The sequence below is a fragment of the Lissotriton vulgaris genome, chromosome 10, assembly GCF_964263255.1.
Source record: "Lissotriton vulgaris chromosome 10, aLisVul1.2, whole genome shotgun sequence".
Taxonomy (NCBI): Eukaryota; Metazoa; Chordata; class Amphibia; order Caudata; family Salamandridae; genus Lissotriton; species Lissotriton vulgaris.
Genome location: NC_141698.1, coordinates 942,184,560 through 942,201,088, shown reverse-complemented (window position 1 = coordinate 942,201,088; position 16,529 = coordinate 942,184,560). Strand labels below are relative to the sequence as shown.

The window sequence follows — 16,529 nt, the reverse complement described above, 5'->3', positions numbered from 1 at the left end:
TGTCACAGGTGAAAACACAGGGCCTCTCGACAAATTTTTGCTGAGACCACGAGTACCCAATTATGCAGTCATGTGGCTATATCTTCCAGAAGAGTATTTAGTAATGTACCACAAAACATTATGGAACAGCTTTGGTGGATTAAAAATAATTATGTCAAGAAAATATCCAGGTTCAGAGCAGCAGAGTAGTGGCAATGGGCAAATGGGTCAAAGTTATAAAACCAATTAAAGGGGTGACAGCCCAGTATGTGTTATACTTCAGTCTTACCAATGCTGGTAAAGAGTTCAATATCATGGGATACAGCTAGTGTTATACATGTGTCACAACACTGCCCAAAGTGCCTGCAGTTGTGATTGCTAGATTTTACTAATGAAATGGTAGATATAGTGGGTTTCCCAAGATAACGAACTTTCCAAATTGCAAACAAAACAGAAGCATTAACCTCAATTGAGCTTTCTGTTGAAACGTCCTGATCACATGACACATGCTCTGAAAACTGTTCACAAAATGATCAATGCCTCTTCCAGAAGGTACATCATGGCCCTGCCTCTATGTATACCAACATTTTCCCGCATTATTAACAAACCAGACAGAAATCTGCCATCTATCCACCCTTTGACTCCAAGATTTTAAAGGTAGATCCTTTCCTATATAGATCATTTCACTCTGGAACAAACTCTCTTAAAAATTAAGACATAAAGAAGACTTCTTAAAGTTGTGAACGGGAATGAAGAACCTACTTGTCAGATTGGCTTATATCTAAGCAGCAAACATCTATTAAAAGTCAACCATCTTTCTGGAACACATGCACAGCAAGACCATGTCACCTTGCTACTCAGTTACCTGGTTAGAGGTCCAAGACTGACCAACGCATTCATGATTCTCAACAAACCCAATTTAGAATATTCATACCTTTGCAAGTGGATTTTAAAGAAGACTTGTTCAGGATGCCATCCCACTAGACCTATTCAAAACACCTGGTGTACCCTTACACCTGATTTTTTGCTGGGCTGCTCCCCTTCTCCATTACAAACTTTCAAGGTTATAGCTGGAATCACATCACCTTCAGACACTGTGACATGCGCTGTAACACCATGTCACCCACTGCAAAGGGATTTGAAGTGGAATCCACTTGGGTGTGCTGCTTTCAGCTCAGTAACATAGTAGGGAAATTCATAGTGACAAAAGTTCTGTAGAATTTCAAATGCGACTCAAGCAGACTTTTTTTCATTTAATTTATAACTACAAAGGGAATGGGTTACCTTGATTGTTAAATCTTCTTTTCCTAAAACAACATTGACTTCGATCGAAGGAAGAGAGGGGCTGTCTTCATGGCTTTCTACTGTTGCTCTCATTGAATTCTGAGGAAAGGAAACACAGTAAACTATCCGTAATATATACATTAATGTGAGCATTGTTGGATTCAAAACAAACAACCAATAATGTAGGCATGGATTCATAGCGATTACATTCAGGCAGCATGAAGGTGCTCTTTTGTCACTGCAGTCACATTCATCATTACACACATGAAGCTTTACTCGCTCTCATTCAGAACAGCTGACAGTAAAAGATCTCCCAGACTTGCATTATCGAGAGAGTAAGGCTAAATGAATGAAAGTAATAAAGTGAAAGTCTAGAACCTTAGATGAAGGTATTTCTTTTTATCATCCAACAAATTTAGTGCAAACGTCCTCTCCCGTCCTTCAGATTTTTGGATAAGACATCCATACATTAATCAGAGCATGAAACCTTGCGAGTAGAATAAATGCAGTAAATTCATAGTTTTTGTGGACCATAAGCAAAAATATTTTTCTGCCCACAGCTAGAACAAGATTTGAATAGAGGTTTTATGATGAGATCTAGGGACAAAGAAAATTGTATCCCTTGCAGAGAAAAATAATTTACCTTAAAAGTAACTCAAAATACTCGGAAAGCTGAAGGTAGGGCTCATTCAGTCCTAGGGTACACCAGTAAAAGTAGCAGTATAGGGTCGCTAAGAGGTTAGATTAGAGCTTTCCTTGCACACTTTCTCACACATGACATGCAGTTGAAATCTCAGCTATGATGGTCTTTAGGGGGAATAGGAGAAACAGCACTTCCACCTCATTTGTTGAAGTTTGGGTTGCTTCAAATGAGGTGGATGTACTACCAAACAAACACTGTTTTTGAGGCCAACGGCCATTTCAACACAGTTTACTGCCATTTAAGATTACCAGGGATTCCCCACCTGATATTGGGTATGATGCAATCATGTGAATATATGCTAGATCCGATGCTGGAGTATATTCATTTTTATTTGTAAAATGAATGTATGATTACTACTACCAAGACTCGTACATTCGAAGTTGCAACTGTTCAAAGGTCTTTTTTCCTAAACTCTTCACTCACTGCATTTTCTATCATGCACAAACTGGTGCAATATATCTTTAAAACATATTACCTGAAATCTTACTGTAAAACAACAAAAAGATCTGTAATCCTGAGTTAATATTTGAAGAGTGGGTTACTGAAAGCTGACTCACAGGAAACAGAGAAATTGAACTATGGACGCTGCATGTCCAATGGTACAAAAGTACAAGTGAAGGCCATAGACAACAAAGCCACTAAATACATAGCAAACAGGTCTGGACAAAGCAACGGAGACCACATAAAAAAGTACAATTCAAGATGATTACACAATGAGAACTTTATGAACTTTGACTCCAGTTCACATACCTTAAAGAGCTCAAACAGCATATGGTAAAGATGAGACGGAACATAGACTATGTGAATAGGAAGGCCAGGTGTTTTGCCTAAAATCAAAGCAGAATAGATTGTTATTCATGACACATTTAAGTGTGTTTAACCAACAATTATTTATGTATATAGCAACAGCGTGTAAATAGTGATGACACATCAGTTATAATTATTTTGCAAATATGCAATTTTTTTGTGAAACAGATGGAAACATTGATTTGAATAGTAGCAGTGTTAAGGTGTTTTTTTGTTTAAGTACATATACTGTGTTTGCTGCTAATGTGTTGTTCTTACCATTTGTCTGCTTAATCTTCAGGTCAGGGGAAGCCAGGTAATACTGGTCACACAGCATCTTGGAATTTTCAAAAGCATCTGTATATCATTAAAAAGATGTTTTTATTAAAAACAATAAAAACTGCTCCCACACTCCATAGAACAAAAATAATGAAATGGATTTCCCAACTGAGTTCAAAGGGTTGGTCCTTAATAGTACAGAAGTAAAGAAAACACATTTTGAAAATAAGTGTAGTAGTAATAGTGAGATGATTTCAAAGGCGATAAACTAATATTAGTACATTTACCATTGATTTATTAAACGATTTCATAGTTTCAAACAGGACGAGTTGCAATTTGCAACTGTAAAAACCTTTTAAACATTGCACTGAAGCCATTTTAGGAGTCAGTACATTTTTACTGCCTGTGAAAATGGTTTTGTGACTCCATACCAAATTACTATTTAGAAGGGATGCCCATTCCAAATAGTGATTCTGCCACATATCAAATGTTCTGGTACCAAAATCCTCTCACAAAATTTTGACAATTGAATGACTCCAGAGTTGGAGAGGGAAGGCATTCACGAAAAAGAAGATTTCCTCTTGGGAACACTTACTCTTTGTGAATGTGAGAAAAAACATTTGCTGTGGAGTAAGCAGTAGTCCAAAAACATTATATGTATTCCCATATATTCTTCACAGACAGTTTATGGCCGGACTTTCTAGTTTGTACAAACAGATCTAGACAATATGATGCCTGGGCAAATGCTGAAAAAAGAGCTGCAAGTGGGCAACATCGCTTTTCAGATTTAATATTTTTTTCAAATCTATAATGAATATCCAGCACATGATACTAAGCAATCAAATATTTCTAAGGCACTGTGTATTTACGGTGGCATGTACAACGGTTTACTCTGTTTCACACGTATGAAGCTAGGAGGAAGACGCACTACCACTGAGTCGACTGCTGAAACATTATGAGTACAAATAAAAAAAAGCAACACACAGTAAATTCCAACAATGAAATATATTCATCTTAGAAAGACACGGTGTCTGATATTTCAAAGTAGTTAATTAAAAGTGGTGTGTTCAAGTATGCTTGTAAAATGCTACGTTACGCACAGAAAGTTATTTTTTAAAAAGGGCACTGTGCTACTATCAGTTTCATCACATGCATATTTCATTAAAGGAGACAACAAAAGTTGTAAAATGACACGTACCATTGACAACTTCCACCACATCACAAAAAGGATCAATGCTTCCTATGTGTTTAGGATGTGCTGGATTTGTGCTGCCATCAAAAAGTAGTGCTGTAATAAAATAAATGTTGTTACAGTTCTTATTCATAATTAAAAGTCTAAAGGAAACATAAACTCATAAAAATACATTTTTGGAGTGAACAGAGGACTAATTAGGATGTGGCAATTCAACTGTATAGCGATTTGTATCTCACATTATGTTTTGAGCTTCAGGGGGTAGCTAAACTGTTTTTTTGTTTGTTCCAAAAGTGACCAGGCAAGCTCAAACTGCCAATATGTGAGGTAGCATTGCATGTGCAAACAACTGTGATCCTTGTAAGCCTGAGAAGGCAGCTTTGCTGAACAGTGCTCCACCAGCCTTATAGGGTACCTGTCTGGCATGTAGGAGTCATCTGCTGTATGCTAATGCAGATCTACCATCAGCCTCCCTACTTATTTATAGATTTGTGGCATTTGACGGCATCTGTGCATTTGCAGCTAAACTATTCCAGCAGTTGAGAAGGCAACATCTTGCTCTGTGTAGAACCATGGGTGAGATGGGAACTTTCAGACTGCACAAAGCACTGTAGATGTTCTGCCTAGCTCAGCACAAACTGTGGCTGCACGGCTGACCCTACTGATGGTGAAGTTTCTGGTACTTATTTGGTCAGTGCACTTCTGTGTAAGTGAGGTTGTAATACTAGGAGTACAGGTTTAGAATCCATCGCAGTGCTGCCACTGCTAGGTAGATGAGGATGTAAAAATATCACTTTGTTATTTGTATTGCTTAATGCACTCATAATTTCCATAAGTGTCAGTGTTTCACTGTTAATTAATACATAGTTTTGTTCCCTCCATTTTAATAAGGCACATTCTCTTTTTCCCAAACTCTAGCCTAAGAATTAATGGTGCCACAGGCGGAATCTGGTATGTAGGGCTGAGCTATAAATGTAGCTCATTACTTCAATATAGTCTATGGCTGAAATTCTAAATTGCATTACTTTATTGAGCCCAAGAGGGAAAACCAGAAACTTCCAAGGTTATCCCTCAACTCCCCTTATTAAGCATGCACATAACTAGGTTTTCTTTTGCATAACTCCTTTTCAGTCCCTTTGTAATACCAATGATATAATGGGTATTCATTGCTTTGCTTTGCAAATGTCACCTTCACTGCTGAATCCAAATAATTCTGTTAAATTTAGAGAACATTTCACAATACATTGTCTCCAATTCTCAAAACGATTTCAGGCCACAGGTTTTAGTAAAGTTAAAAAGTGGAATTGCATTTGGAGTTCTATGAATACTGAATCAAACAATATATATCAGGTATTTCAGGAAAATCCAACACACAGACAGATTTTTGCATACACTAACTTTAGTGAATAGGTTGTAAAATCAATGTACCCAAAGAAGTGCCTGATGGGAGGCAGGGTGGCCATGAAGAAGGCACATAAAGTTACATTAAAAAAAATGTGGATTGATATACATTTGATACTGATGGATGTGGGATTTTCACCTTTCTAAAAATAGTTTTACATAATGAAATAAAAGGAGACAATGACAGAAATGCATACTTTTGCCCCAATTCTAGACTATCATGTTGTGAATATGCAGACTAAGGCTACAGGATAGAGTGTAGGTCTGTGAATCTACAATTTCCATGGTTATTCAATTGTACTCTTGGTACCATCATAAATGCTAAAATATTTCAAAATCTATAATATCGGCAACACTCCGTAAAAAATGTATTTACTCTTTCTTTGCAAACCAGACCCATTGTCACCAGCTACACTGGACAAGCTTTGTAGCACATGGTTTTTGAGTTAATAAATGCATTTGCAAAGAAAAGTGAGGTTAAAATGGGCAATTAGTTGAATAAAAAGAGGTCAATAATGTTTGGCTTGAAGAAAAGAAAATAGTTTTGCTTACTATGCTGGTTAATTAGCATTCTGATGGAAATTCGACTCATGTAGAACCGGTCCAAGAAATACTGCACGTTTTGATTGGTGACGGGATCGACTCCAAATGCTTCTTTATATTCTAATACTCCTTGTGCCATTGTGGGTACCACGTTGTTGTGCCTGTTCCGGATGGTTACCAGAGTCTCTGTAAAACTAAACAAATTCAGAAAATTCTATTATATATATATATATATATGTAAGGTTCCACGATAGGATATGTGTGAACAGGGTTGTAACAACATTGTGCTCAAGTTTTCAAGATTGTTCCTACACGTTGAATACTTTTTCCATTTTAAAATGTATTTTCTGCACATTTTATGCTATCCACATCTGTAACATCTTACAATGGTCTTTTTCTCTTGATAAACTTTAAATTATTATTAGCAAGTGCACAGACATTCATGTTTATTTCAAATGTGACTATGGTTCGTCTTTTTCTCCATTTAAAGAGTAATGTAACTGTTTCATTGCATTGCAAACTCTCAAACATATTGTCTAAATCTAGAGTCGATCTTAACACAACATCCAGTTGGTGTACTGTATGGTACATCATAGGAGGCCAACAATACTCCTCTAATTGTGAAATCTTATTAGAAAAATTCAACCAAATTACTTTGCCACTGCCATGGGGAAGTCCAAATTCTCTTACTTTGAATTACTGAATTTGTTTAGTTTTACAGAGCCTTCTATAATGTCTCTTTACCTCACCACATCAGTAGCATCATATAGCTTCATATAACAAAGCCCTCCTTCTAAAACAAACACATTTTTCGCATATCCTTCACAATGATCGCTGTATGTGGCACAGACCTAACCATTTCCACGAGCTAAAAGATACAACTCTTCTAAAAATCTCCCATTTTATGATCCTATGGGAGATTCGAAATACAGCTATTTAAAGAGTTTTGGGAAAACCCTTGTCGTGATTTGGGGGCAATTGTATCAACATCCGTGTTTGCGATTCTCAAATAGCGATTTTTTGAGAATCGCTATTTGAGAATTGCAAAATGGGATGTATTTAAAAATGTGCAATTCTTTTGCGAATTCTTAATATTCCTTATTTGCGATTAGCAAATTGCGAAATCGCAATTAAGGAATACCTTCCCATTCATTTCTATGGGCCAGGAGGCCCATAGGAATGATTGGGAAGTCATTCTCAATTTGCGAGTCGCAATTTGAGAATCACAAATTGAGAATAATTTCATGGGTGCCATAAGGACACCCTGATGCACCCCTGAAATGAACATGTGTGCGCATATGGCGCACATACATGCCCTGAGGGCATGTATGTGCGCCACATGGCACCTTTACAAATGCAAAAAAGTGCATTTGTGAAAGAAATCACAAATTACCACCAACTTGAAGTTGGTGGTAATTGTGCGATTCCTTAATGAGAAATTGCACAACTTGGGTGCTTGATACATAGCATTTAAGGATTCGCAATTTGTGAGAAGAAGTAATTGTGTGTGCAAAACAGAGAGTAATAGTCTGATATATTACAGAAAATAATGGATACTCAACATAAAAATAGTGCACTTACTCAGATAAAACTTTCTGGTCATCCGAGTTTCTGTCCTGGAAATCTATCATGTCCATTAAACTCTGAACATACCTACAAATAAGTAGATAATAAAGTTGAGAATAAAGAAATAGATTCAGTACTTGAACTTTTACATTATTTAAGGCGAGAATACAAATCTGCAGGCCACTGAAAATATTTTGACACTAGATCTTCTTTTGAATAGCGTTGCCAATTCACTCGATAATATTAAATCACCTTTGAATTATGAATCAATCAAATTATGCAATGCAATTCTTTTATTTTTTTCTGATGGTTTTGAAAGTCCAGCTGTCGTGTTTTGGCCAAGACACTGTTTTAGATTTGCTCAGGCATAAGCCATTTACACAGAAAATACTGTCTAGATAACGGTTTCAATGCTGAGACTAAGAACAGGAATATTGCATGTAGGCATGAGTTTTACCCGACATTGAGCACGAGTGATTAAAATAAAATGAGTTGTTGCTTATTATTACCAGGCAGGAAGAAAATCAACCATGCGGGTCAGAACACTGTATAAAGGAATCCTGCTCGTATTATGAAGGCAATAAAATAATGTTGGTACATTTAAATACAACGCAGTCCAATCATATACCAATGGCAATGCATTTGAATACATGGTCTCAAAAACTACCTCAACGCTCTTGACCTCACCCAAATCTGCAACAGCCCGACCCACGATATAGGCTCTGTCCTCGACCTTATCATCTCCAAAGAGAACTCTACCCGGCTTGGGTCAATCCAACCCTGTGACTGGTCAGACCACCACATTATCACATTCTTCATCAATGAAAAAGTTAAATTTAACCCGGTTCAAGCCACCAAATCCAAGGTCTGGAAAAGGGACCTGAAGAAACTCAACCCAAACTCTTTACCTTCCCACAGCTGCAATCTCCTCCTTCCCCCTACCGGCGCTTTTGACGTTCAATCTTTGACCTACCACTACCTCAACTCTATGACCTCAATAATCAATGAGGCCGCCCCCTTGCAACTGAAAAGAATCTCCACTAAGAACTCCAACCCATGGTACGATGGTAGACTCAATGAAGATAGACGGGCTATGTGAATGGGAGAGCGCACCTGGAGATCAGCCCCTTCGGCACTGCACCTTAAGACTCTGAAGAAAAAGAGAAACACCTACTTCAGAAAAATCAAGCACACAAAATCATATTTCTTCAGTCTCCAGCTCGACCAAGCAAAAAAACGGCCAAGAAAACTGTTTGAACTAATCAAAACACAATCCAAGGAACAACCCCAACAACCACATAGCACAATAGGCGATATACCATCCTGTGAAGACTTCTCTGCTTTCTTTAATCTAAAGACTGATAACATAAGGAACTATCTCCTCAATGACGTAAGCCTTTACTCCAACCCACACAGCATAACACCCACAGAACCAAAAAAACAATGCTGCATGGTCATCCTTTGACACCTACTCAGAAGAAACAATTGACAAATTGCTCAGCACATTGAAACCTTCTAATCACCTCACAGACCCCCTTCCTGCCAACGCTGTAAACGACTTCATCCCATTACTCCTCCCACTCTGGACCAAAATTATTAATAGTTCACTTCAACAAGGACTCATCCCCGACTCCCTCAAAGTTGGACCAGTCACACCTATACTCAAGAAACCAACAGCTGACCATACTGACCTAAACAATTACCATACTATTACCAATATTCCCACCCTTGCCAAACTGTTGGAAAAATGCGTACAACTCCAATTGACAAAACACCATTGATCAGTTTGACCTCCTCAACCCTCATCAATCAGGCTTCCGAGCAGGGCACAGTACTGAAACTGCTATGACACACATAATGGATGACGCACTCCAAATCCTAGATCAAAGCGATACCTGCCTCCTCATCCTTCTTGATCTCTCCTCAGCATTTGACACAGTCAAACACGAGAACTTACTCGAGCTGTTAAACACCAGAATGGGTCTTCTGGGACTGTTCTCAAGTGGTTCACCTCCTTTCTGCATAACCGGTCTCAGAAATTCAAGAGCAACAACCTGATGTCCCCACCAGTGCCTGTAACATTAGGTGTCCCACAAGGATCTTCCCTATCCCCAACATTGTTCAACCTGGTCATGGAACCTCTCACCACCTTGTTACAAGCATCTAATGTACACTCTCACATGTACGCCGACGACACCCAACTATATCTCAAATTACAATCCCCCAAAGACATCAAACTTCTGAACTTAACGCTCAGAAACACCCAATCATGGCTTGCCGATAATCACCTCAAACTCAATGCTCTGAAAACTGAGTTCCTTTTGATCTCACCTCCCGCGCAAATCTCCACCACTCAAACTTGGCTTAAGCACCTAACTGCACTCAATGTCCAACCTACCATCGTGGACTCAGCGAAATCTTTAGGCATAACACTTGACGCCAATCTCAACATGCAGCAGCATATCAGCAAGGCAACTAAGGGAGCTAATTTCCAATTCAATACCCTGAGGAAACTTAAACCCTTCCTCCCAGCCAAGAACTTCCAAACTGCAGTACAAGCCCTAGTCATTCCTCGCTTAGCCTACGGTAGCGTCGCCCTCTGCGGACTCCCCCTATCTACAACTGCACCCCTGAGAGCCTCTTTGAACGCTGCAGCGAGACTCATCACTGGATCAAAAAAACACTTGCATATTTCCCCTGAACTAAAATCCTTGAACTGGCTACCTTTTGAAGCCAGAATACATCTGAAAATTGTCTGCATGACACACAGGGCTGTACACCACAACTCACTCGGCTACCTCACTCAAAAGCTGACAATATCTGGTGGCTCAAGAACTACTAGAAGTACAAATAATCTTCTTCTGAAACCTCGTAGATTCGGGAAGGAAAAAACATATAAACGCTCCTTTTCAGGAATGGTACCCAGGATTTGGAATTCCCTCCCTCCAGAAACCAGGCTTATCTCCTCCACTACATTTTTTAAGAAAGAAGTAAAAGCTATCCTCATGGCTAAATTCACCTGATCTTTTACTTTGGAACTATTTGAGACTCTGCACCTATTTGTATTATTCGTTTTTCTGATTGTCTATTTGTACTATTGGTTTAGCTGATTGACTATGCTCCCCCATGTACCTACCCTATGTTGCTACTCATTTATTACCTACAACTATTCTTTGCTCAACAGTCTGTTTTTCTAAAGCGCTCGGATATCTGCAAAGATCTTGTTCGCACTATATAAAACTTTCAAAATAAAAAAAATAAATACTGTTTTCAGTAATCAATAAAATTCAGCACAACAAAATTATGTTTCTTCGCTTTGAAGGAGATTATTAGAGAGTTGCTAACAACAACTGGAAATTTTCACAGAATTTTAGGCTTTCTATCTAACCACATATTCCTATAAACTGAAGTTTATGTTTTAGGAACTTCAGTGTTTTTTCTCTTAACAAGGGTTTTCAGGGATTATTTTAGTATTCTAATTATATCATTTTCCCAAGACCAAATCAGTCACCAAATGCGGACTGCTGTTCACCTGGCACGGCACCTCTCAGGTCAAGATAAGCGCCTATGCTCAGTCCAAAAACCCAGACCAGCTCACATGGTCTTCACACACGAGTGAAGTGAGTGAAGGGTGTGGTCACTGGCCACCTGCTCCTCCCACAATCTGTACCCTTGGAATCCACTTCACATGGCCTTTGGCCATACTCTTCCCCAGGCTCATGAGCCTCCTGAACCTGATAATCACTTCATTTGGCTATGCACAGAAAGATTTGGAATCAGGGTGTTGCATCTTAGAATGTTCTGTGTCCAGACCTGTAATGACCAGCCACACTCCGAAGGCAGGTTCTATATCCCAAGAACTCTCTGGTCACACATTTCACCACGCAGAGTGGGATCTGGGCAGAGAGCATGGTCTGTTTCTTCAGCGCTGAGTGCCTCAAATCCCAAGAGCCAGCACTCACTTCATGAATCCAACCTCTGTGGGTTGGGTGCAGATTATGTTCACTCAATCATAGTTCCAAAATAAACATCCTGTAAGTTTTCTATGCCAGCTACGTGATGGATCATAATGATCAATGGACACCTGCATGTGCTTGACCAGCAACAGACTTTAGGAGGACCTTTGCTTTTCCTTCCCAAATTCCAATCTCCTCAAGTCTAAGCTGTGAACATGGCTTAGATTGATATATCTCCCCACCACAAGGTATATTGACTTTCGTCTTCATCAGTGAAATCAGATAAAGCAAATACTAGAAAAGGATGTCAAAATATTTTGAGCATGCCACATAATTGAAATAGTCCTCTGCATGTTTAAGAAATAGTGTCAAACTTCCTCTCCTATCTTGGGCGATATCAAACCCGGAAAACAGTATACAATTGATTCAGACTTGTGCTCTATGTAAAGCTAATAAGTAATGCTATTACTTCTCCTTCAACAAAAAAAGAAAAAGAATGTCAGTGTCTGATTGCTTTGCACACTCATTCAGCTGAACAGGGAGTCTTAATACTATTCAGTTTAAAGGGCTGCACAGACCAAGTAACTTCAATAATACATGCCAAAAGAAACTCATAGGCCCTCATTACGATGAGGGTCGGAAACCCTCTGACCGCAGGTCAAATGCTTTCCCAGCCTCATCATGGTTTTAGTTTCAATCGCCAAATTATAATGCAGGGAGTCAAAACAGAAACCAGCCGGTCATTCTGGATGGATTTCGACAAGCTCAAGAAGCCCAAGGGGCCAGTCGGAGACCGGCATATACTCTCTATGGACGGTGTTTCTGCCATAAGGATTACGATGTCAGTTTCCGACAAGCTTTTCATGTCGGGTTTTCCTACAGGAAAGCCTGTTGGAAAATGACATTGGGGGGCCCCTAGCAGGGCCTTTGTGTTAATCCCTGCAACATGTAGCAGGCACCTTGCTTGAGGTGCCTGCCACACAGTGCAGGGATGAACAGATTCCCCCATTTGTCTATGGGAGCTTGTGCTACGGCTGGTTTACGGCCGTAGCACAAGCTCCCATAGGCACATGGGAATATGCAACCACACCATGTGCGGTCTTATTGTAATCGCAGTGTCGAGACTGCCAACCAGAGGTCAGTGAGTCCTGAGACGTCCCCCTGATATCGTAATTAGGCCCATAGTTAAATTACAAAACCACTAAACCTATAAACAAGGTTCTCTAGAACACTGATAAGGGAGCCAGAGCAGCAAAAATGGCAATGCTCAATAAAATGTCAGCGTTCAGTCGCTCACTATACATTCCTAAAAGGTGGATGAAGAACTCGGATTCTATAATCCATTTCTCGGGGTGCTATCCACTAACTAAAGAATCTTCTAACAAACCTGGGCATCCATCTTAAAATTCATGTTAGTCCTCACTACTAATAAAATGAAAAAGTCTGTTTTACACTTCAGCATCGATGTGTCTGGTTCAAAACTATATGAAGATTTTCATGCTACCTGGAATAGTAGTCATTACTCTAAGGCTGACTATTGTATTACTGCCTCTGCACCTGCCTGCTGATTGCCAATGAATCACACTAAAGCAGTGACCCTTGGCTCATACTGGATTTGCAATCTGTCATAAGTAGGTGGTGCGAATTTTTTTTGATTTAGCTTATTAAAAACTGTACAATAAGGTTGCAAGCCAGGAAACCATACTGCAGGAAAGATAGGGATGCTGGAAAGAAATTCTTTGCATTAGGCTAAGAGACAAGAAAGTTAAAAAAAACATGAAAATATATTTAAGCCGCTGAAACTGTGAAATACGTCATGGAACTCAAAAAGTATCCTCACTACTAAGCAAATGCCTGTTTACTTTGTTAAAAGATGTCTGTGGGAACGCTACCACTAGTTGCTCATTAAAAATGGTAGCATCCCAAGATGGCCTACAAAGATGCATATTACAAGTGGGAGAACAATGGATAGAAAGTCAGCAGAAAGTCACAGTAAGTCAGCAGTTTTTTTATGTGAAAGTCAGATCGACGTGGGAAATATAGCTGTTCATTTTATTTTACTCATAATATTTTTATCAGGACTAATAGAATGAGGACTCAGTATTGTGAAGCAAAGTCCATTGTGCAGGAGGGGTGCATTTTGGATGTGTATGGGTAAACAGGACATTAAATAGCATGAATGACTTTGGCTGCTGTGCTGGTTAGGGTCAGTGGGTAGGATTTGCAGCCCAGGCTCTCAATGGTTGACTACGGAGATTCATGGAAGGGAATTCTGGATGATATTCTAGGTAATGTTGGAAAAGTGTTAAGGAATCTTTCATTCGTGTGTTATAGATCTATAGATTTGGTTTGGAAGGAATATAATAACAAGACTACATTAACCTGCAGTTAATCCCCCGCTGTGCTGGAGGGGAGGGGGCGCGCACAGCGCCCCCATGCTCATGAAGAGCTGAGCTCGTCATGAGGCACGGCGCTCCTGTGCTCATGACGAGCTCAGCTCGTCATGGCCACACCCGTTCCCGTGGAACGCTCAGCACAGCAGGAGAATTACCCCCGCATGCGAGCGTTCCACGGCTCATGACAAGCTGAGCTCATCATGAGCACCGGAGCGCCTTGGCTCATGACGAGCTCAGCTCGTCATGAACCTCGAAGAGGTTAAAGTCCTTCATAAATTGAAGGATGATGCATGTCAGTCTAATTTGAAGAGTGATATTGTTTCACAGACAGGGCACAGAATGAGAAATCTTGGTTCAGAATGTAGTAGAAAATGTTTTGGGAACCGTCATCCTAAAGTATCAACTCAAAATTAAAAAGCAACTCAATAGTCATTTGTACAATACTTGCTTTTGGACAACTCACCAGCTCTGCACGAGTTGCACTGACGGCGTTCCCAGCAACGGGTCTGGAAGAATGTCAATCTCCCTCATGATATTGGCGAGTCTCACTGGAAGTTCTTGTCTCAAAAACATGAAGGAGGTTTTCTCACACCCGTTAGCAGATCCTGTGGAAAAGAATATAGCATGTTGAAAACAGTGTATGTTATCTGTGAGCTAACCTTGCCTCCACTTTCAAGAGCATCCACGAGACAAGATAGCCTCATGCATTGAGTTGAAAGTGCTTCACAATTACACAATAATAATACTGCAGGTGAAGAAGATCAATACACCTGGCAATACATTTAGTAAATCAGAATACTATTAGTTCAGGTCTGCACTGGTGTACACAGGTGAGCATATATAATGTGCCTAATTCTTTGTGACGGCGTCATAGGAAATCGTGCAATGGAGCTTTGCTTCGAAATGAAGATCTGAACCACGTGAAATTCCAAATGTAAACAATTTTGAATACATTGTATCAGAGGCTCTTGGAATGCTTCGTAAAATCTTTAATACACAAAAAATAGATACAATGGAAGTGTCATGCTGTTATTCAAATGTTTTCAAATCCCATTTGCTACGCGTTCACCCTGGTGCTGAAATATGAAAGTAGTATGGAAAGGAGCAACTGCTGTTTTCTCAATTCCAGCCAGGGCAATACACGAATCTTTTAAAACAAAGACAATATTAGCCTGCAAAATAAAGTACAAAGACCACACTACATTTTCCGTGGAAGCGCAAATTCTAGATCTTACTACCTCAAACAACGCAGACACGGCATTAAAATCTGGCGAGAGGGGCTGGTGACCGCAGGTGCACCTCTGTAGTTGCAGTCCCCACCTTGGTTTGACAGATGCTAAGCATAGGCGTTAAGAGCGCTCTTGCATAAAGAAATTCTGCTGTTCATAATAGGATGCAATTGCATAACCTTATTACTGTACAAACAAGCTCCCTTTAAACATCCACTGAGCAGACATAGGGCACTTCCAGTAATCATGAAAGTTGAGGTGTATCCTTCTTTTCAAGGATATGCCTTTTTATGGTTTTAGGTTACAGAATGCTTTCTCCTCTCCAATGATTTCATAGCATTATAAACTTATGAGCCCCTCAATGACGTTAATTAAAGCTCTTGCTCATACTGTTGGCCTGAGTCACATGAAAGAGCAGCACATCAATGGGCTAAGTAACAATGTTGTGTTGTGTTGACATTTTTTCTAGAGAGCATGTTCACTGTAGGTTCCTTGGCACCATTAAATATGAGCAGAGATAGAACAAGACGACTAACTTGAGCTAAGACAGGAGTTGGCAGAAAAGCGAAGTCTCTACTAAGCAATTATTTCACAGCTGAGTCTCCTAAGTGATACCTTGTGCTGCTCCTCATAAGGGTTTCCTACCTTTAGGAAGAGTCAGGATCCAGGAAGAGGGGACCAAGGTTTGGAGGCTCAGGGAGCAAACCTGCAGTAACCTATTCTTTGCTCACGTCTTTTAAATACCTATGAGGCCACATGTATCAATATTGAAAATAGCGATTACCTAATTGTGTTTTTCTGCAAATCGCAATTTGATAATCACTACTCCTGATGTAGGAAACTCCATGAGTTTCATTTAGCGGTTCCTGGTGGGTCGCAAATGGACCTACCTCATGAGTATTAATGAGGTAGGTCTTAATTTGCGACCCATTGAGAATCAATAAAATCACGGGGATGGTGGAAGGCTGGGGTCTGTAGACCACCAAGTCAGTGATTGCTTTTAAATAAAGCAATCATTTCTTTTTTAAATGCAGCCCGTTTTCCTTAAAGGAAAACGGTATGCATTTAAAAAAGAAAATATATTTATTCATATTTTTAAGAGCAGGCAGTGGTCCGTGGGGCCACTGCATGCCCTGAAAAAAACGTTTATTCTACCATTCTCAAAGGGGAAGGGGTCCTTTAAGGACCCTTCCCATTTGCGAATGGGTTACCACC

At 39.7% G+C, this 16,529-nt stretch overlaps 1 protein-coding gene across 1 annotated transcript in view; it reads right to left on the bottom strand.

Moving 5' to 3' along the window:
* Positions 1-16,529, bottom strand: part of LOC147689041 (pyruvate dehydrogenase (acetyl-transferring) kinase isozyme 2, mitochondrial-like) — a 40,238-nt gene that overhangs the window by 8,037 nt on the left and 15,672 nt on the right. The window contains exons 2-8 of the mRNA XM_086941930.1: positions 14,549-14,690; positions 7,749-7,820; positions 6,177-6,361; positions 4,230-4,319; positions 3,032-3,109; positions 2,717-2,793; positions 1,264-1,362 (exon numbers count right to left, since the gene is read on the bottom strand). Of these exons, the coding sequence (XP_086798056.1) occupies positions 1,264-1,362; positions 2,717-2,793; positions 3,032-3,109; positions 4,230-4,319; positions 6,177-6,361; positions 7,749-7,820; positions 14,549-14,690 (743 nt within the window). The remainder of the gene's footprint in view (positions 1-1,263; positions 1,363-2,716; positions 2,794-3,031; positions 3,110-4,229; positions 4,320-6,176; positions 6,362-7,748; positions 7,821-14,548; positions 14,691-16,529) is intronic.